Below are 21,962 nucleotides of genomic sequence, written 5' to 3' on the forward strand. Positions count from 1 at the left end.
ATACAATACTCCTTTCTTTTCTTATACTTCTATCAGTCAATGCTTGCAAGCGCAGTTCTCTTATATCACATAATGTTTGCAAAAGCACTAACCTTTATTATTATTGCCTGCTTCAGGTCCAAGATCTGTGGCTGAAAGTGTTGCTGGTACATGTTCAGTAGTAGTAGTTTTAGCAGTTGTTGTGGTACTTTCGGTTCTGGTGGCTGTTGTAGCAGGTGTTGTAGAGGTGGTAGTGGTTGCTACAGGCATCTCTACAATCTTGTCCTCTTGAATGATGCGAGTTTCTCTGATGTCTCCCTCTGTTTTACCATCTTGTTTTTCTCCTCGTACTGTCAACCTTCCAACGTTTTCTAGAAATAACATAAAAAAGCATAAAATAATAAACCAGGATACATTCTGGCTAATATGTATCAACCTCAGATACACATGTGGCAGGCTAAAAGGTGCATATAATATATCAAAAAATGTTAATAGATGATTGCCAGATCGCAAAATACCATAGATGAAAAACAAATATCTCACATACAGTGTGCAAAAATAAACAAATGTGACTGAGGGAAGTGAAGATAGGAATAATGAACCAAAAAACATCCAGTAAATGCGGGGATCAATAAGTGTCAATAATAAATAATCAGAATAAATCTATATAAAAAATGAAATCCAGTGAAGAATCAGAATATACAAATCCCATACACAAAATTCCATCAAACAGAAAGAAATGTGACTCTTGTCTAAAAAAATCAATGGATTGACACCTCTATGTGTGCCGGCCTCTCACCTTACAGCTATAAGGTTACAGAATAAATGGATATCTTTCACTGTAAAATCCTATGCTTCCAACTACTTCCAGGGATCCTCCTGTTGTGGATCTATAGTGGTCTAGCGGGCTCTCCAGATGTATCCTCAATGTTAATAGTAGTATGTGTAGGAAAGAAAAGCTCCAAATAGTGTTATACTATTTCTCAAACCACTCACTTATTCAGTTGTGGTACAAACATATCCACGAGCGGCAAGCTCATCATCCACCGACATTTCCGGTTTGCCTATCGCTTAGACTGATAGCTGCTTGTGGATGATACGTATGTTTGTACCACGATTGAATAAGTGAATGTTTGGGGCACATGCGCGGAGGCTGCTGAGGCGGTAATGCTTGGCTGAAGCTCCGCTCCTGGAGGACAGATAACCGCCATATAAGGAGGGTTTCCGGACGTCTTTTACCTCACTGTTCCTCTTAAAGGTACTGGAGAGCCCCTAGCTCATTGCGGTATGGTGTTGGTCGGGCACCAGCACAAAAACAAGACAAAAAATATCAAAGACACTCAAACTGCCAAGATGGCGTGGCTGTGGCTTATACCTCAGCCTCAGCACATATGTCTGTGTGCCCAGTGTGGCCTGCTCAGTGCTCCATTCCCCCTCTGCTTTCTGGGTTACTCTCAACTCAGCTTAACCACAGTACTAGCTTGCAGGAGAATTTAGATATTGAACCAGCATCCCCAGCTCTGTTAAGACAGATGGAGCATATGATCCAGAAATTATTAACTCAAACTTCTGACCATAATACCAACAGCCTCACTAAGGAGATTAGAGAAATGGGTTTAAGTTTGTCAGACCTTGAAACGAGAGTGGATGGCATAGAAAACTACTCCCAAACTTATACTGCAGAAATTGAAATTCTTAAAGAGAATTACAATCTTGCCTGGAAGATTTTGAAAATAGGGCTCGGCGCTCTAATTTACGCATTCGGGGCATTCCTGAACCTGTGACTGATATACAGGCCACCATGCTGGCACTCTTCCAAGAATTACAACCAACCATCCCAGTTGACCGACTTGAGATGGACATTGTGCACTTACACCCAGGAAAACAGACGGTCCACATCGCAATATTATCACTAAATTTCATTATTATCGTACCAAGGAACAGCTTCTTTCTGCAGCTAGGGAGAAAGATGTATTGAACTTTCAAGGTCACACTTACCAAGTTTTTGCAGACCTCTCTCCCCAGTCCCATTAACAAACGCAGAGCTCTGAAACCCCAGCTTCAAATTCTGCAGCAACACCAAATCTCCTACCAATGGGGTTTCCCCTTTTCCGTCCGCTTCACCTTTTAAGGAACCAAGCACGTATGTCGTACAGCGGAAGACCTGCAATCCACCCTTCAAGACCTGCAGTTGACAGAACCACCGCTAATCACTGACAACCCGTGTCGCAGATCATCCTCGAGTTCCCCACAGAATCACTCTCTGAAGACTGGGAAGAAAGGCAGACAAAGCCTGCATAAACGTGGCCACTTCATCTCTCCTACCCCTGACCCAGCAGACTCAATGGATTGAGGTTCTTATTGATCTATGTCATTGGTAACACCTTACTGATGATTCTCTTTCCTATCTGGACTTCCTGTACACGTTGTTTGGAATGGTTTCATTGGCCTAATAGTTGCTGGCTCTTTCCCTCCTCTTTTTCTGACATATATCCGAAATTGGTTACGTGTCAACTTTTGGTTGTCACCCTTTGATTGGAACTGGACTGGAATTCTCAGGCCCCCATATTAAGAATTCTGTTTACTTCTAGGGATTTTTGTGTTTCAAGTTAATGTCCCTTTTTGTTTTTTGACCTACCATTCTTTTTACAGGTACTTGTTGTTGATACCTAATGTGTATGCCCCCAGACCCCTGCTGGCTTGTCAGGCCCCCCTTTTGGGTTCTTGTGGGCATAGTCCAGGGTATTTTGCCCTCCTAGCTTATTATAGTTGTTATGTTCCATGGTTTGGTTGTCTGTTCCCTCCAGGGATGTTCCGTGAGCTCCCACTGGTTACCCTCAGGAGTCTGCATTTTATGGGACTCTTGATGCTGACCTCCTTTCCCTTGGTGGGAGACCTTTGTCCCCCCACTAGCGGACACTACTTTTTTATGAGTGTGCATATGTTTTTGCTTCATAGTATGTTTTTAATGTCACTTTATGCCCTCCTCTATTTTCTGCTCCTCCCGTTTCTTCCTCTTCTGTGTCTTATTTCACTTACTGCCTCATAGCACATTACCTGACAACCCACTATGGCCCTGCTGACGATTCTATCTCTGAATGTTCAGGGACTCAATAACCCTCAGAAATGCACCAAAGCTTTCCATTACATCCCTGAAGTCCCAGATTCTGTGCCTTCAGGAAACCCACTTCTCGATCCACTCCACCCCCAAATTTTTAATTTCTAAATTTTCACAGGTTTACACAGCTTCTGCTGATACCAAACCACGAGGGGTTGTTATAGCCTTCCGTTGCAATACACCTTTTTCAGTCCTTAAGGAGATAAAAGATCCTCATGGTCATTACCGGATTCTCACTTGACATCTTCTAGATATAGCAGACACCATTGTTTCTTACTATGCTCCAAATAAAAATCCTGTACCCTTTTTTTCACACCTTTTACAAGTGATAGACTCGCATAAAATAGGTACATTATTATTGGCTGGTGACTCGAACCAAGTCATTTCACCCTTTCTAGATAAGTCCTCAGCTGTCCCCTAGCTTCATCCGAAGAGACTACCGTTGGCCCATTTACTTTCACTGATTCATGGCGAGAATCTAACCCAACTGAAAAGAGATTTACTCATTTCTCACATCCTCATAATTCCTTCTCTCGTATAGACCATATTTTCCTATCTATCGGTATGCTCCCGGTACTTCTTTCTTCTACAATCATTCCCATTCCCTGGTCAGACCATTATGTGGTTTTTACAACCCTAGCTTCAACCATTCCTAAAGCTCATGACCCTACCTGGTATCTGAGCAATATCTTGCTTAAAAATCCGACCCACCACTCTGAGATAGCAAATGCCCTATCCGATTATTTGACTCATAATTAGGGATGATCGAACTTTTGAAAAGTTCGGTTCGACCAGAACACCCGAACTTCACGAAAGTTCGGTTCGGATTTCAGAACCCCATTGAAATCAATGGGACCCGAACTTCTGTAATCAAAAAACACCATTTTTAAGCCCTAAAACCCAATAAATGCCCCTAAAAAGTGCCTAGGGTTCTGGGTCATGCCCCAGGGACTATTAATCACACAAAAAAAAGTTCTTAAAAATTGTCATTTTTGATAAAAAAGCCAATTATTGAAAAATTAAAAAAAAAAAAAAAAAAAGAGATTTTTTTGATTTTTACTTTGGATTTAGTATCTGGGGGGTCTAAAAGGTGTGCATGTGAAGTTTCAGCTCTGTAGCATGTCCAGAACCATGAAAAAAAAAAAAGATAATTTTTCAGTAGAACAGGGATGTGGTTCGGGAGCCTCCTTTAACTTTAACACCTATATGATCTTTTTTTCTGGTTCTGGACATGCTACAGAGCTGAAACTTCACAGGTACACCTTTTAGACCCCCCAGACACAAAATCACACAAAAAAAGTTCTTAAAAATTGTCATTTTTGATAAAAAAGCCAATTATTGAAAAATTAAAAAAAAAAAAAAAAAAAAGAGATTTTTTGATTTTTACTTTGGATTTAGTATCTGGGGGGTCTAAAAGGTGTGCATGTGAAGTTTCAGGTCTGTAGCATGTCCAGAACCATGAAAAAAAAAAAGATAATTTTTCAGTAGAACAGGGATGTGGTTCGGGAGCCTCCTTTAACTTTAACACCTATATGATCTTTTTTTCTGGTTCTGGACATGCTACAGAGCTGAAACTTCACAGGTACACCTTTTAGACCCCCCAGACACAAAATCACACAAAAAAAGTTCTTAAAAATTGTCATTTTTGATAAAAAAGCCAATTATTGAAAAATTAAAAAAAAAAAAAAAAAAAGAGATTTTTTGATTTTTACTTTGGATTTAGTATCTGGGGGGTCTAAAAAGTGTACATGTGAAGTTTCAGCTCTGTAGCATGTCCAGAACCCCCCAAAAATTAGCATTTTCTTATAATTTTTATTAGAACAGGAATACGGCTTCTCTACGGCGCTTTTTCTTGCATTTATCGGGCATTTTTGGAGGCAGGCATGACTTTTTTTGGATTTAGTGTCTGGGGGGTCTAAAAAGTGTACCTGTGAAGTTTCAGCTCTGTAGCATGTCCAGAACCAGAAAAAAAGATAATTTTTCAGTAGAGCAGGGATGGTGGGACCCCTCTTTTACACTTATATGATCTTTTTTTGGGGTTCTGGACATGCTACAGAGCTGAAACTTCACAGGTACACCTTTTAGACCCCCCAGACACAAAATCACACAAAAAAAGTTCTTAAAAATTGTCATTTTTGATAAAAAAGCCAATTATTGAAAAATTAAAAAAAAAAAAAAAAAAAAAGAGATTTTTTGATTTTTACTTTGGATTTAGTATCTGGGGGGTCTAAAAGGTGTGCATGTGAAGTTTCAGCTCTGTAGCATGTCCAGAACCAGAAAAAAAAGATCGTTTGTATTAGAAAACTTTAAGCACAGGAATATGGCTTCTCTGCTGTAACACCTTGCCGGTTTAATAGCAGGCATTTTTTTGGGTTCTTTGCAGTCAGGAAAAACATCTGAACTTGTGTATATTAGTACTGTGCACAAGTTCTGATGTTTTGCCTGCCTCCAAAATTCCCCAAAAAATGCCAGCAAAAACACACCTGGGCATTTTTTTTTTTGACGCTAGCGTTTTTTTTTGGCATTTTTTGGGGTTCTTTTGAGGCAGGCAAAACATCTGAACATGTGTATAGGGGGGATATATAGACATATATGTCTGAATATATACCCCTAGACATATATAGGTGTGATAGTAGCAGAAATAAATGCTTGCACTAATGAAATCATTTACAGTAATATATTTCTGCTACTATCACACCTATATATGTCTCGGGGTATATATTCAGACATATATGCCTATATATACACCCTATACACATGTTCAGATGTTTTGCCTGCCTCAAAAGAACCCCAAAAAATGCCAAAAAAAACGCTAGCGTCAAAAAAAAAATGCCCAGGTGTGTTTTTGCTGGCATTTTTTGGGGGGTTTTGGAGGCAGGCAAAACATCAGAACTTGTGCACAGTACCACTATACACAAGTTCAGATGTTTTTCCTGACTGCAAAGAACCCAAAAAAATGCCTGCTATTAAACCGGCAAGGTGTTACAGCAGAGAAGCCATATTCCTGTGCTTAAAGTTTTCTAATACAAACGATCTTTTTTTTTCTGGTTCTGGACATGCTGCAGACCTGAAACTTCACATGCACACCTTTTAGACCCCCCAGATACTAAATCCAAAGTAAAAATCAAAAAATCTTTTTTTTTTTTTTTTTTTAATTTTTCAATAATTGGCTTTTTTATCAAAAATGACAATTTTTAAGAATTTTTTTTTGTGTGATTTTGTGTCTGGGGGGTCTAAAAGGTGTACCTGTGAAGTTTCAGCTCTGTAGCATGTCCAGAACCCCAAAAAAAGATCATATAAGTGTAAAAGAGGGGTCCCACCATCCCTGCTCTACTGAAAAATTATCTTTTTTCTGGTTCTGGACATGCTACAGAGCTGAAACTTCACAGGTACACTTTTTAGACCCCCCAGACACTAAATCCAAAAAAAGTCATGCCTGCCTCCAAAAATGCCCGATAAATGCAAGAAAAAGCGCCGTAGAGAAGCCGTATTCCTGTTCTAATAAAAATTATAAGAAAATGCTAATTTTTGGGGGGTTCTGGACATGCTACAGAGCTGAAACTTCACATGTACACTTTTTAGACCCCCCAGATACTAAATCCAAAGTAAAAATCAAAAAATCTCTTTTTTTTTTTTTTTTTTTAATTTTTCAATAATTGGCTTTTTTATCAAAAATGACAATTTTTAAGAACTTTTTTTTGTGTGATTTTGTGTCTGGGGGGTCTAAAAGGTGTACCTGTGAAGTTTCAGCTCTGTAGCATGTCCAGAACCAGAAAAAAAAAGATCGTTTGTATTAGAAAACTTTAAGCACAGGAATATGGCTTCTCTGCTGTAACACCTTGCCGGTTTAATAGCAGGCATTTTTTTGGGTTCTTTGCAGTCAGGAAAAACATCTGAACTTGTGTATAGTGGTACTGTGCACAAGTTCTGATGTTTTGCCTGCCTCCAAAACCCCCCAAAAAATGCCAGCAAAAACACACCTGGGCATTTTTTTTTTGACGCTAGCGTTTTTTTTGGCATTTTTTGGGGTTCTTTTGAGGCAGGCAAAACATCTGAACTTGTGTATAGTGGTACTGTGCACAAGTTCTGATGTTTTGCCTGCCTCCAAAACCCCCCAAAAAATGCCAGCAAAAACACACCTGGGCATTTTTTTTTTAACGCTAGCGTTTTTTTTGGCATTTTTTGGGGTTCTTTTGAGGCAGGCAAAACATCTGAACTTGTGTATAGTGGTACTGTGCACAAGTTCTGATGTTTTGCCTGCCTCCAAAACCCCCCAAAAAATGCCAGCAAAAACACACCTGGGCATTTTTTTTTTGACACTAGCGTTTTTTTGGCATTTTTTGGGGTTCTTTTGAGGCAGGCAAAACATCTGAACATGTGTATAGGGGGTATATATAGGCATATATGTCTGAATATATACCCCTAGACATATATAGGTGTGATAGTAGCAGAAATATATTACTGTAAATGATTTCATTAGCGCAAGCATTTATTTCTGCTACTATCACACCTATATATGTCTAGGGGTATATATTCAGACATATATGTCTATATATACCCCCTATACACATATTCAGATGTCATGTCTGACATCAAACATGTCCTCAAAAAAGCACTGGCAGTGGCAGCCCCTGCAGCATTAAAAAATGCTTGCTGGTGAGAAGCCACATTCCTGTCCCGAAGCAGAGAAATGATCATTTCTCTATAGCGGTCACCCTGCTATGGAAGGGTTTTGTCACCCTGCCATAGCAGTCACTGTCAGTTAACCCTACACTACACTACGGTCCCCTGACACTTAACACTTTCCCTACAGAAACTAAATTTTTGAAGCTAACTTAAGTGTAAAGGAGCACTCTAACTACACTAGATATCCCTTTCCTCACACTAATAAATAGCTAAATGACACTTTTAAAGTAAAATTAACAGAACTGCTTCCACTCTCTTCCATGTCCATTATAACAATGCTGGGAATATGGCGGGGGCGATCTTATATACTGGGGGGCGTATTCACTAATGATTGGTCTAGGGACCCCCTAGTCACTCCAATCACATTCCTAGCATTCTTCTGCCCCCTCAATTGGCTTTTGCTAATGGTTCTGGTCCAATCACGGGCTTTTAAAGCCCATTTCCTGAAGCATTGCATTTTGGGCGGTTCTGGTTGCCGAATTCCGAACTTTTTGGGCAAAAAGTTCTAAATTCGGCCGAACCTCGAACACCCAATGTTCGGGCCGAACCGATGGTGGACCCGAACCGTTCGATCATCCCTACTCATAATGCTATACCTGATATCTCACCTTTGAACCCTTTGAAAAGCACACAAACCAGTACTTAGAGGAATATGTATGCAACAGATGTCACGCCTGAAATGGGACAGCACAATTCTTAGTGATGAACTAGAATCTAATTTTAACAACTGTTGTTTTGCATTTCAATGCCATCCCACTGCCGCCCGGAAACTTGAACTAGAAAATGCCAGACTAGAATTTGATTTATTTCTTACCGAAACAGCAGACAAAACAATTTGCAGAGCATGACACAATTTCTACCTTAAATCCAATAAACCTGACACTCTTTTGGCCGGATGCTTAATAAATTACACAACCCCACTAAACATATTCACCTCAAAATTGCGAACAATTCCTACTCTAGCAACCCTGTCAAGATTCTCGCAAAATTAGGATCTCATCTTGCAGCATTATATGCTTTCGAAGGGATTCTAGACCTCGATTCGGCTAATTCTTTTTTTTCTAATCTGAATCTTCCCCATATTCCTGCACCACCGCTGAATCTGTTGGATGCCCCCATCCCACAGGATGAAATATTGAACATTATTAAATCCTTGAAACCTAATAAAAGACCAGGTCCCCACACAGGCGACACCACCTGGTCTAATTACCGCCCTATCTCTCTTTTAAATTTATATATTAAAATTTTGGACAAATTCTTAACTTTGAGGTTAAACAGCATCATCGAGACGCTTATCCACTGGGATCAAGTATGTTTTATTCCTGGTCGTCAAGCAGGCGACAATGTTCGTAGGGCAATACTGTTATCCCACATTGCTAAAAAGAGGTGCATTCCCACTTGTTTCCTGTTCCTGGACATTAAAAAAGACTTTTGACACGGTCTCCTGGCCCTACATGAATTTCACTCTTTGCAAATGGGGCTTTGGTCCTCACTTCCTAACCTGGGTCGCCGCCTTATATAATGAGCCCAGAGCCTACATTAAATATGCAGGTTACAGATCTGAAACCTTTCATGTAAGAAGGGGGACGCGACAAGGTTGCCCATTTTTGCCTCTATTCTTTGCCCTACTCATCGAACCATTGGCCCAACATATTAGACTAAACTCTTCTATCAAAGGTATTGACTTAGGGGGTCACCATCATAAACTATGTTTATTTGCGGAAGAAGTTCTTTTATTTCTCTCCTCACCCCACATCTCCGCACCCAGCCTTATTAATACTCTACATGAGTTCGCCAACATTTCGGGCCTACATGTCAACTTTCATAAATCCACAGCCTTAAACATTTCCTTATCCACTGAAGAACTCCATCTGGCCCAGTCCGTATTACCCTTTTCCTTGTCCCCACATCACCTTCCTTATCTTGGAGTTAAGCTTACTGCTAACACATCTAACTTATTCTCGGCCAATTACCCACCCCTTGTTGAAAAAAATCAATGACCTGTTTAAGCATTGGACATCTCTTCCTCTTTCCTGGTTTGGAAAGATCGCAGTCATTAAAATGTCGATACTTCCCAAATTCCTTTATTTATTCAGAGTCTTCCCGATCTCGGTTTCCAGCCCATTTTTTACGCACCCTTTAACGTAGAACATGCTTCACTTGGGGTGGTACTAGACAAAGAATCCCTAGTTCTACATTATTCCTTTCCAAAATCCGTGGCGGTTTGAGTTTTCTCAAACTTCACCTCTTACTTTATTGCTGCACAGATTGCGCCGGTCACCAAATACCACGCAACGAGGGAAGTACCACTGTGGGTAGTAATAGAATCTACCGAAATTGATTTCCAATGTTATCTGATTAGGTCCCAAATCTCGTCCACCTATCAATAACCCTATTATTAAAAACTCCCTTTCAATTCGGGACAAAATGAAATCACCATATGGACTCCAGTCCGCACACAACCCTCTTCTTTCCTTTCTTAAGAATAAAATTATTTTCCCCTACATCTTTCCGCAACTGGACCACGTCGGGGCTTACTCAATTGTATAACAGGATCTCCTCTTCTGATTTTTTACCATTTCCAGGCTTATGCAAATCTTTTCTGAACTATTTCGATTCCTGCAAACTAAAAACTTCTATTCTCCACTTATAGCTAGAGATGTCCCACTGAATCAGCTTTGTCCTTTGAATGTATCTGCTATAAGGAACCTCATGCCAGAGGCCTAATTTCTCAATTATACTTGCAATTACTTATTAAGCCCGAGGAAGGCACTCCTGCATATGTGGTTAAGTGGGAATCTGATTTGAGTTGCTCTCTGGATAGCACAGAATGGTCAGACATTTGGGCTAATACCAAATCCTCTTCCACCTTCGTTGCTGTGATAGAAGCATCTTACAAGGTACTCGTGCATTGGTATCTGGTCCCCTCCAGAATAGCTAAATTTACACCTCAACACTCTGCTTTCGCAGTTGTTCGGAGATTGGTACTCATTTACATACTTGGTAACAATGTCCGATTGTCACCACATTTTGGGGAAATGTCTTCGGGTTGGCCTCTGTGTTGTTTGATGTGCTATTGCCACCAGACCCAATAATAGCGCTACTGAATGCTAAACCGGATCTTCTCACGCGCAAACAGTTCAAACTCCTTATCCAACTCTTAACAGCGGCAAAGCAGACAATAGCCAAAGCATGGAAATCCCCTTCTCTGTATTTTCTTGAAACCAAGCAACGTATGAATTGTTCTATGGTGCATGCTAAGATGGTAGCCCTAGACAATGGAACCTTGAGTAAATATGATGCCCTTTGGAAGCCATGGATATGCAAGGTTCTTCCTTCAGACATTAACGAATCTGTGCTACTCTCCTGGTAGTGCCTTTACCCAACTTGATGTGTTGATCTTGTGTGTGCGTGTCTTGTTCTCGAGGATCGTACTTACTCTTCTTTCTTCCTTTTCCTGCTTTCTTCTTGACCTGATTGTTTCTTCCTGTCTCCCTCTCTATCTTTCCCTTTCATCTTTTCTCCCTCATTTAATCGTTTTTTATTTGCCATGATTTATTGCTACAACAATGTAGTTTCTGATATATTCGGGTCCATTTTCATTATCTATTTAGATGACAGTTTATACATAGTCATATCACATTGTAATGTTTTCTTTCTACATGTCAAGCGGGATTCATTTGCTCTTTGGGATATGCAATCCCTTTAGTAGATTTTTCTGATTGTGGAACTGTCTTTATGCCTGGTCTCCTTCCGGGTCACAGTTTGAACCCATTAGGGTTGACCTAGAGGGTGAGCATGGCATTGCTTCTCATACTCTTACATCCCGCTGAAAACCCATTTCCTCATTATTATTCTTATGTTTTATGCCTTGTAATCTTTTTTGAGGTTACATATTCCGCCCATTTTTTTATGCATTTCTGTACCTGGACTCTGTTTTACACATTCATATTGTATCTATTGTATGTTCATAATAATAATAAAATATTTTAACGAGAATAAGTGAGTGTTTTAGCTGTTTTTTAATAAATTTGGAAAATAGTATTACACTATAAGCAGGTTTTCTTTCCTACGCAAACTACTAACATTGAGGATACATCTGGAGAGCCCACTAGACCACCATAGAAGGGATATCTGTCCTTCCACCATATTAAGCCACCAGCTGAGTCCACAACAGGAGGATCCCTGGAAGTAGTTGGAAGCATAGGATTTGACAGTGAAAGATATCCATTTATGCTGTAACCTTACAGCAGTAAGGTGAGAGGCCAACACACATAGAGGTGTCACTCCATTGATTTTTAAGACACCAGTCATATTTCTTCCTGGGTAAGGGGACTTCACATGCACTTATCCCTATGTGCATGGGGCTTTGTATATTCTGATTCTTCACTGGATTGCATTTTTTTATGGATTTATGCTGATTATTTATTATTTACACTTATTAATCATTGTATTCGCTGGATATTTTTTGGTCCATTATTGTTATTTTCCCTTCCCTCAGTCACATTTGTTTATTTTTGCACACTGTATGTGAGATGTTTGTTTTTCATCTATGGTATTTTGCGATCTGGCGATCATGTATTCACATTTTTTTTATATATTATATGCACCTTTTAGTCTTCCACATGTGTATCTGAGGTTTATACATATTAGCTGGTATCTGACAGCGCAGCACCAAGATTTTTTGTATTCATTTTTGGAGCTACAGATCGGCTGATCGGTGCCTGCAGTAGTTGGTTACACTTTCCATCTTATATATTGATAGTGCAGGAGTATCTTTGTATTACTGATATATTCCGATTGCAAATTTCATTGAATAATTTATCAAAAATGTATTTTGCAGTGCCATGGATTAACGTATCAACGGCATTTGTATTTCTAAATGCTCTTATTCAAAGTAGATCCTGGCCCAAAATATTTACATTTTGATTCTAGGTCAAGATCAAATTGTACAGCACTAAACCGTAATAAACATGTTGCTCAGTCAAACATACTTACAATATATGTCTAGAGCAACATATTTTAATGATAATGAAAATCTATCAGTGGCAATGCACCATGCTTTGCTTCTCAGAAGAACACAATGGACCCCACTTTAGCTTGAAGCCGCCACTCACCATAGCTGATCCTAGTATGGATGTATACGTGTGAGAACCTCAGTCAAAGCCGCTCCACGCATCATGTCCCCTAACATGAATATTGTAGCCCCAGTGGGTGGGGCAAAACATGTCAGGGGGCATGTCTCGAGGAGTGGCATTGACTGAGGCTTTCACATGTATGCATCCAATCTAGGATCAGCTATGGTGAGTCGCAGTTTCAAGCTAAAATATTTATTGCACACTGGACGAGTTTTTCTTATGCTGGCATACCTACTATCCTGAGTGCCAATGGGGCTCTACACATTAGCCTGGAACTTCACCACCAAGTACGTATGGCCTTTTTATGGACCACACTTTATACAGTAAAAGATAACCAAGGGGGTACAAGCAAAAATTTGGTTTTCTAATGAGTTCATAAACTGCAAATGTACCAAGGTGTAGAGAAAAAGATTTGTGAGGTCAGGCACTGATGTTGGAGGCCTGGCTCACAGTCTCTGCTCTAATGGACTCTGTGCAGGCCAGTCAAGTTCCTCCACCCCAAACTTGCTCATCCATATCTTTATGGACCTTGCTTTGTGCACTGATCCAAATCATTTGGTGGAAGGGGGATTATGGTGTAGGTTTTTTTTTCAGGGGTTGCGCTTGACTGCTTAGTTCCAGTGAAGGGAACTCTTAAGGTGTCAGCAGACCAAAACATTTTGGACAATTTCATGTTCCCAACTTTGTGGGAACAGTTTGGGGATGGCCCCTTACTGTTTCAATATTACTGTGCACCAGTGCACAAAGCAAGGTCCCTAAAGACATGGATGAGCGAGTTTAGGCTAGAAGAACTTTACTAGCTTGCACAGAGTCTTGACCTCAACCCGACAGAACACCTTTGGGATAAATTAGAGTGGAGACTGATAGCCAGGCCTTCTTGTCCAACATCAGTGCCTGACCTCCCAAATGTGCTTCTGGAAGAATGGTCAAACGTTCCCAAAGACACGCTCCTAAACCTTGTGGACAGCCTTCCCAGAAGACTTGAAGCTGTTATTGCTGCAAAGGGTGGGCCAACACAATATTGAACCCTACGGACTAAGACTGGGATGCCATTAAAGTTCATGTGCGTGTAAAGGCAGGCGCCCCAAAACTTTTGACAATTTAGTGTGTGTGTATGAGATAAATATATATATTGTAAGGGATTAGCTCGGTGGCGGGTGTGGATGACCCCTTTGGGGGTGCGTTTTCACAGAGAGATAGCCGATTAGAGGTTGAAAACAAGACTGATTTATTCATGCAATTTACTTAACACAATTGCAAGCGTCAAAACAGCCAAAATAAAATAAAAGACAAAATAAATCCTTGCCTCTGTGGGCGGCTACCTTCTCACGCTGGAACCTACCTAAGAAGTCTTTCCAACCTACTGTTGGGCCGACACTGCTGATCCTACAGCAGACACTCAAATGTCCATTTGTTTGCTTTTCACACAGCACAAACATTGTCCATTGAACATGTCCCTTTGTTTTCTTTCACACAGCACATGTTCATTTATAACAGGATCCTTTACTCTTCAGATTCTTCACATTGAACACAGTTCATTTAACAGGTCCCTTTACTCTTCACACTCTTCACATGGAACACTTCTCTTCACACTCTTCACATGGAACACTTTGTCTTCTCACCTTTGAGACGTCTTCACTCGTGGTTACCCTCCTTAGCTTCACATCGCTGTAGGGGGTCTTCTCCCATGCTCACCAGCTTGTCGGGAGGCACACATCCGACTGTCCCCCTCTCCCAGCCCACACGGCGACAGGAGGCAGCAGTCCTTCTCCCATGCCCACACGGCGTCGGGAGGTACACGTATGTCTGCCTTCCTCTCCCAGCCCACACGGCGACAGGAGGCAGCACTCAATAGATTTTCTCTGGACAAATTATAGAGGCCTTGATCTCCTCATTCTGAACAGCTGAATGGTTTTCAACTTCCTGCTGGCTCTCTCTGCAGCCAACACCCTATAGTATCAGTGAACTTTCAAAGCAGGTGGGAATGTGTCTCCTCTCAGTGACTACATTCCCAGATTTACCTGACTTCCTGTCACAATATATATATATATATATATATATATATATATATATATATATATATATACATACAGTGTGTTTGTATATATATATATATATATATATATATATATATATATATATATATTTATATACACACACTGAGCTGAACTCAAAGGTCTAAGACTTTTTCTATGTACACAAAAGGACTATTGTTCACAAATCTGTCTAAATCTGTGTTAGTGTGCACTATCAAGATGCTGACCACCATTTGCCTCACGCAGTGCAACACATCTCCTTTGCATAGAGTTGATCAGGTTATTGATTGTGGCCTGTGGAATGTTGGTCCACTCCTCTTCAATGGCCGTGCGAAGTTGCTAGATATTGGTAGGACCTGGAACATGCTGTTGTATGCTCAATGGGTGACATGTCCAGTGAGTGTGCTGGCCATGCAAGAACTGCAATGTTTTCAGCTTCCAGGAATTGTGTACAGATCCTTGCAGCATGGGGCCGTGCATTATCATGCTGCAACATGATGGATGAATGACACAACAATGGGCCTCAGGATCTCGTCATGGTATCTCTGTGCATTCAAAATGCCATCAATAAAATGCACCCGTGTTCATTGTCCATAACATACGCCTGCCCATACCATAACCCCACCGCCACCATGGGCCACTCGATCCACAATGTTGACATCAGCAAACCGCTCACCAACACAACGCCATACACACTGTCTGCCATCTGCTCTGTACAGTGAAAAACGGTATTCATCCGTGAAGAGAACACCTTTCCAAAATGCCAGACGCCATCCAATGTGAGCATTTGCCACTCAAGTCGGTTATGACGATGAACTACAGTCGGGTCGAGACCCCGATGAGGATGACAAGCATGCAAATGAGCTTCCCTGAGACGGTTTCTGACAGTTTGCGCAGAAATTCTTTGGTTATGCAAACCGATTGTTTCAACAGCTGTCCAGGTGGCTGGTCTCAGATGATCTTGGAGGTGAAGATGCTGGATGTGGAGGTCCTGGGCTGGTGTGGTTACACATAGTCTGCGGTTGTGAAGCCTGTTGGATATACTGTCAAATTCTCTGAAACACTTTTGGAGACGGCTTATGGTAGAGAAATGAACATTCAATTCATGGGCAACAGCTCTGGTGGACATTCCTGCAGTCAGCATGCCAATTGCACGGTCCTTCAAAACTTGCAAAATCTGTGGCATTGTGCTGTGTGATAGAACTGCACATTTTAGAGTGGCCTTTTATTGTGGCCAGCCTAAAGCACACCTGTGCAATAATCATGCTGTCTAATCAGCATCTTGATATGCCACACCTGTGAGGTGGATGGATTATCTCGGCTCACTAACGCAGATTTAAGCCTCGTACACTAATTTCCGCCGAACAGTCGTCCGTCTTTTGTCCAGAGTGGTGTCTGTTGGTTGGAATGTGCTCTAGACTGCACACGAATTTTCCCATACGACAAAATTCTACTTCAGAAGTGATGTCATGTGTTGGATTGCTTTCTATGTGTTCTTTCATCTCTGAGCATGCCCAGTCTTGCTGATAAGATTTTTCCTCATCGAAATCTGTACTGACTGCACGAAAATCGGCCGTGTTTTGACGGAGGACAAAAATTTTAATGCCTGCACACTAGGATTTTGTCAGACGAAAAGTTGGAGTCGGCTGTCGAAAGCACCATACTAACAAGCCGAAAATCGGCAGATCGGTCGTCGGACGAAATTTCCTGGCCGAATTTCTTATCGTGTGTACGGGACTTTAGACAGATTTGTGAACAATATTTGAGAGAAATAGGCCTTTTGTGTACATATCTTAGATCTGTGAGTTCAGCTCATGAAAAAGGGAGGCAACAAAAAGTGTTGCGTTTATAAATTTGTTCCGTGTATATATCATTCAGTTGTGTATTGTGCTGTTTGCCTAGAGTTCAGATTGTATTACGAAAACAGTTTTTTATATACTCGAAAACATGTGCTTTGCTCTGGTGAGACTGATACAGCGCCTCTGTTTAGTTCCAATAAAGTGAGGTTTCTCTGTTAATCACTTCTTCTTGCTTCTTCTTCCAAACCCCTACTGTTAGAATTAAAATTGAACTCTAGGCTAAACAAATATTGTCTAAATACAAGAGCCATGTGTTTTCATACTTGAACATCACTATCCTTTATTTCTTCCAGATCTCTGCAGTAAGCCAGCATGAAACAATTGCACTTTGCCTCTGTGCTGGAGTTTCTTGTAATAAAGGCTGGTCCCTGCTGCTCTCTTCTTGTGCAGGGTGACTGGTCCAGTGTCCACCCCACTTCGGCTTTTTGCAGGCAGCCTGCAAGTATCACCTACATTATTTTGTGAGTTCCATAACAATCAAAAGATGCTTTTACATTGAAATAATAAATTAAGTTTGCATATAGTATTGACATGGAAATTACTTTGAAGTGTCATAACTATGCTTTATAGATGTCCAGCTGACACCACCACTCTGTATTTTCCCTTCTTGTTTTTTGTTCTTGGAAACAAATAAATTAAAAATGGTACTACTAGTCAAATACCGAAAAGAGAGCCTAACATAACTGCAAATCCGTTACTTTCACAAAGCAGATCATTTCATAAACACTTTCAAGTCTAAACCAAAATGTGAGCTAGCACATTAGATAACTGTGGGGAAGGGGTTTGTTGTTGCTTTGAAATTAAGGCCACAAAGTCACAGACTGTTCTTGAAAATTACAGCAGATATGTAGGATGAGTCCCCGTTCACACTAAGGCGACCTGTGAGGCGACCTGGTCGCCTCACAGGTCGCCGTAGGTCGCCTTCCATAGGGAAGCTGCGGACCCGTTCTAATAGGAGCGACACAAGTCGCTCCGACTTAGAAAAAGGGTCCGGAGCTTCTTTGGGGCGACCCGGCACGACCGTCATAGACTTCAATGTTATGAAGTCCGTGGCGGCCGCTCCGAGGTCGCGGCGCGCTGCTCGCACCGAGACCTTGGAGGTCGCCCCTCCAAGTCGGATCGCCCCTGTGTGAACGGGGCCTTAACCCTGCAAAAATATACTCACATTATTGTGCCAAGAAGGCACCTTTTTTTTACATAAACAAACAAATACGTGTCAGTGCATGAATGTGTTACCTTAGGCTGAATAGTTTTTAGCCACTAAAGGACTTAAAAGAGGAGTTCTAAAAAAAAAAAAACATTTATACTCACCTAGGTGGATGCAGCATCGATCCAATGCTGCATCTGTTCCCCACCAGCTCTGTAGTGAGAATTAAGTGATCAAACACCACTGATCGCTCAGTTCTCCCCCGCTCCGCTCTGAGCAGAGAGCCATGACTGTCAGTAAGCAGCTCTGTGCTCTCTCTTCCAGCGCTCACTGGAGTTCTGGGCCATGGAGGGGGCAGGAGGAGCTGGCTCAGGCTCTTAGCAGCTCACTGAAAGCCTGAGCCAAATTTCAACCCAGGCTTCTGAGTAGATACTGACCTTATGGTCGGGATCTTTTCAGAGCCTGGACCGGCTCTGTGATGTCAGCCCACTTTCAGCTAAAAGCAGATCTCAGGAATGTATTCATTTCAGGTTCTTATATAGCGCTGTCAATTTACGCAGCGCTTTACATATACATTGCACATCAGTCCCTGCCTTCAAGGAGCTTACAATCTAAGGTCCCTAACTCACATACATACACAGTAGGGCCAAATTGTTTATACAGGATCCAATTAACCTACCAGCATGTCTTTGGAGTGTGGGAGGAAACCCACGTAGGCACAGGGAGAACATGCAAACTCCAGGCAGGTAGTGTCGTGGTTGGGATTTGAACCAGCGACCCTCTTGCTGCTAGGTGAAAGTGCTAACCACTACACCACTGTGCCACCCACAGTGGTTTGTTCCAGTTTAGTGGTTTGTTCCAGTTTGTTCTGAAGTTTGCAGAACAAACTGCACCCCTGTGTGATCCATAGGAGAAATATCGCCAAAAATCTTTGGCCATGCATCTCCTTTAACACAGTGGAATACTTTACTCCCCAAACAGACAATATTTTATCTAGACACGTATTATTTGGGCAAATGTGCAATCTAATGGAAAAGGGGGCACAATATGAGCCCACTTATTTGGGAATGTGGCCACCCCATTTAGATAATATATATAGGCTTAGGTTATCTAATATATATATAGGCTTATATATATATTAGGGGGATTTGTGCAGGATGCATGAGGTAGGCTATATAAGGACAGGGTGGTCTGGGATTTGCCCTTTTGCCTCTGGAAGAGCAACAGCCGAAGAGCTCCCCTGAAATGGAGTCCCTCCTTAGGCAGCTTTTAGAAAAGGCTGAGGCTGAAGGGTGCGAAGCATGGCTGCGCCGCTGTTTAGAAATGTCGGAGGTTGGTGGAGAGAGCCAGCCAGAGCGGCAGGTCGGGAGTGGAGTGGAAGAATTCCCCCAGGAACCGAAGGGAGGCGAGGAGCAGTGGGTGGAAGTGACCACATGGCATGCGAGGGCTCGGAGAAGCAAGGCACCAGAGACGAGAGGGGCGGCTGTGGAAGTGGCCAAAGAGGAGCGTGGGCTGCTGAGAGGAAATGTAGAGGATGGCAGAGGAATGGGGGCATGCGCGGGCCGTTCCAGTAAGAGGAGGAGAAAGTCATCAGCGTCTCCAACCAGAAGAGGACGGAGGTGCGGCAAAGCCAGTCAGTCGGCCTCGAGTATGGAGAGGGGGCATCAGCCTTCTCCACCAGCCCTGTTTAAAGAAACAGCCAGCTCTCCTCAAGAAAGTTTGAATGGACAGGAAGAATATCAGGTTTCCAGCAATTACCGCAGTGTGAAGCTTCAGGTGTGCTGCTGGGGGAAACAGCTAGGCAGGAGAACATGCTCCCTCCAGCAGCTGTTGTCTGTTTTAATCAATTCTCTGTCATCTTTGGTAAAGTCTGTCTCCTGTAATTCCTGCCTCTGTTTCCCCTGTCACTGATTCTAAGCAACAGCCTTCTGTCTTGTCTGTTTTTAACCCCTCTGTTGCTGGTATCGCTAATGTTTATGGTGAAAGGCTATCACAACATAACACAGAGACTAATTTTAATTCTGATGTTAGTAGGGATGCAAATGTTTTTTCTGTACATGCGACATCACGGGCCAGGGTTAGCGTCCCAGAATTGTGCATGAAAGAGGTAATGCCCTGTGAAATGTCACCACTGGGTTATCATTTAGGATTAGCAGTTAAGGAGAAAATATGTGTAGCAAGGTTTCCAGGCCTATGACCTGATGTGGGTCTGCCATTAGTACCGGAATCCTCGCCAGCCCATGTGAGCTGATTCCCCAGGTGTGACAATTGAGACAGTGACATCTCTGGCATCTTTGTTTGTGGTTTTTATTGGAAATGAAGGGGATGGAAGAAGGGAATGAGTGGGATACTCCTCTCAGCTTGAACTAATTACAATTGGGACTTGATTCTTCAAAAATGCCCGTTGGTGCTTCCTTGGCGCTAGCCAGCGCCAGCCAACGCTCACTGTCTCTAAGAACACTCTGTAACTCAAAGAAAGTGTTGAATCTCGGACTTATAGTCCTGTAGATCCAAGACTGAAACTGTAGAACTCCTGATACTGTTTTGCTGTGTAAGCCACCAAATACTTTCCCCCGCTTGGTACAGCTTGAGGTAGTATGTTGTAGAACTCTGTGTAATTGTCCCTGTACTGACACACTCTGCACACTTCAGGGCCAAAACTGCAGGTGCCCCCTTTGACCTTGAACTCTTCAGGGTCCACTGACTATGTACCCCCTTTACAACTTCAGGGTCCTCAACCTAGGTACCCCCTTTACCGCTAGCTGACACTGGATCCCAGAACCTCTCCCGGAGTGGTCCCCTCTGACACTAGGCAGACCCCAGGGGCAATCTGCAGTACTCACGACCTGTGTAGGCTTTCCTGGGACTGGACCCCTCTCTCTCTCCGCAGGCTCTCGGCACACCGAGAGGATCCCCCTCAGCTCAGCAATCTAGAAGCAAAAATTAGCGTTCCGCCAGTCAACTACTGCACCATCACCCCAAGGATATATGACAAAAAAGGGTATGTAGGCTAGGAAAGGGGGGCTATATCGGTGCTAGTTCTACCGCCTTGAGAGACAAAAAATTCAAACAAGATAAATATAAAGAAAATTTATTGAAAATACATATTAAAAAATTCTGTACAACAAGGGTACAGTTAGACAACCACCAACATATATCTAAGAACAATAAACATATGTGGACCTCTTAATGACACCTTACCCACACCCAGCCCCACATAGGTACATTTGGGGGTGTCCTAGAGTGATGCAAGGTGGGGGTATCCAATGCATTTCGCCTATTCGGCTTCTTCAGGGAAGGTTAGGTGTAGAGGATTCACAATATTCACAGTGTTGTTTATAAGATCAAAGATGGTCCCACATAAATAAAGGCAAATTGACCGCCTAAGAGCGTTTAAAGACTAAATTGTCCAGAAGAGTCAGTGGGCTTGGTTGATATGTGGATGAATCAACTTAACTATCCTTAGGATAAAGGTATAAGGAAAATCTTCAGCCCGTTCAGTCTGCTCTCACAGCAGCCTTGCTAGTTGATTCATCCACATATCAACCAAGCCCACTGCAGCCTTCTCATAACCCTTAGACTAGGGTGACCACGTGTCCCGGATCGCCCGGGACAGTCCCTTTTTTGGGGTGTCTGTCCCGGGTCCCGGTCACCCTCATTACGGGACAATGCAATGTCCCGGAATGTCCGCCGAACTCGGTCAGTCTGGACTGTCTGTGAGTCATGTCCGAGTCAGTCCGTGGCTGGATGAGGGAGGATGGCTCGTCATGGCTGGGCTGGGCTGTGTGTACCATTAGAGGGCGGGCTGCCTGCAATTCGAGCCAATAGGAGAGCAGTGAGCAGAGGTGGACGGTGACGTCAGCCGGAGCCGGCCCGGGATCATCTCATGTGCGGCGCCGCCTCAGCTCAACTCAGCCTGCCTGCCTCAGTATTTAAGAAGAGGACAAAAAATGTAAGTCAATGGATGTCTGCTGGCAGTGCCACACACTGACCATAAAT

The 21,962-nt window shown here is 42.3% G+C and overlaps 1 protein-coding gene across 1 annotated transcript in view; it reads right to left on the reverse strand.

Moving 5' to 3' along the window:
• Positions 1–21,962, reverse strand: part of OLFML2A (olfactomedin like 2A) — a 367,694-nt gene that overhangs the window by 71,352 nt on the left and 274,380 nt on the right. Inside the window, exon 6 of the mRNA XM_082262942.1 lies at positions 93–350. Within this exon, the coding sequence (XP_082119068.1) occupies positions 93–350 (258 nt within the window). The remainder of the gene's footprint in view (positions 1–92; positions 351–21,962) is intronic.

This window comes from Pelophylax lessonae (genome assembly GCF_965119305.1).
Source record: "Pelophylax lessonae genome assembly, chromosome: 7".
Taxonomy (NCBI): Eukaryota; Metazoa; Chordata; class Amphibia; order Anura; family Ranidae; genus Pelophylax; species Pelophylax lessonae.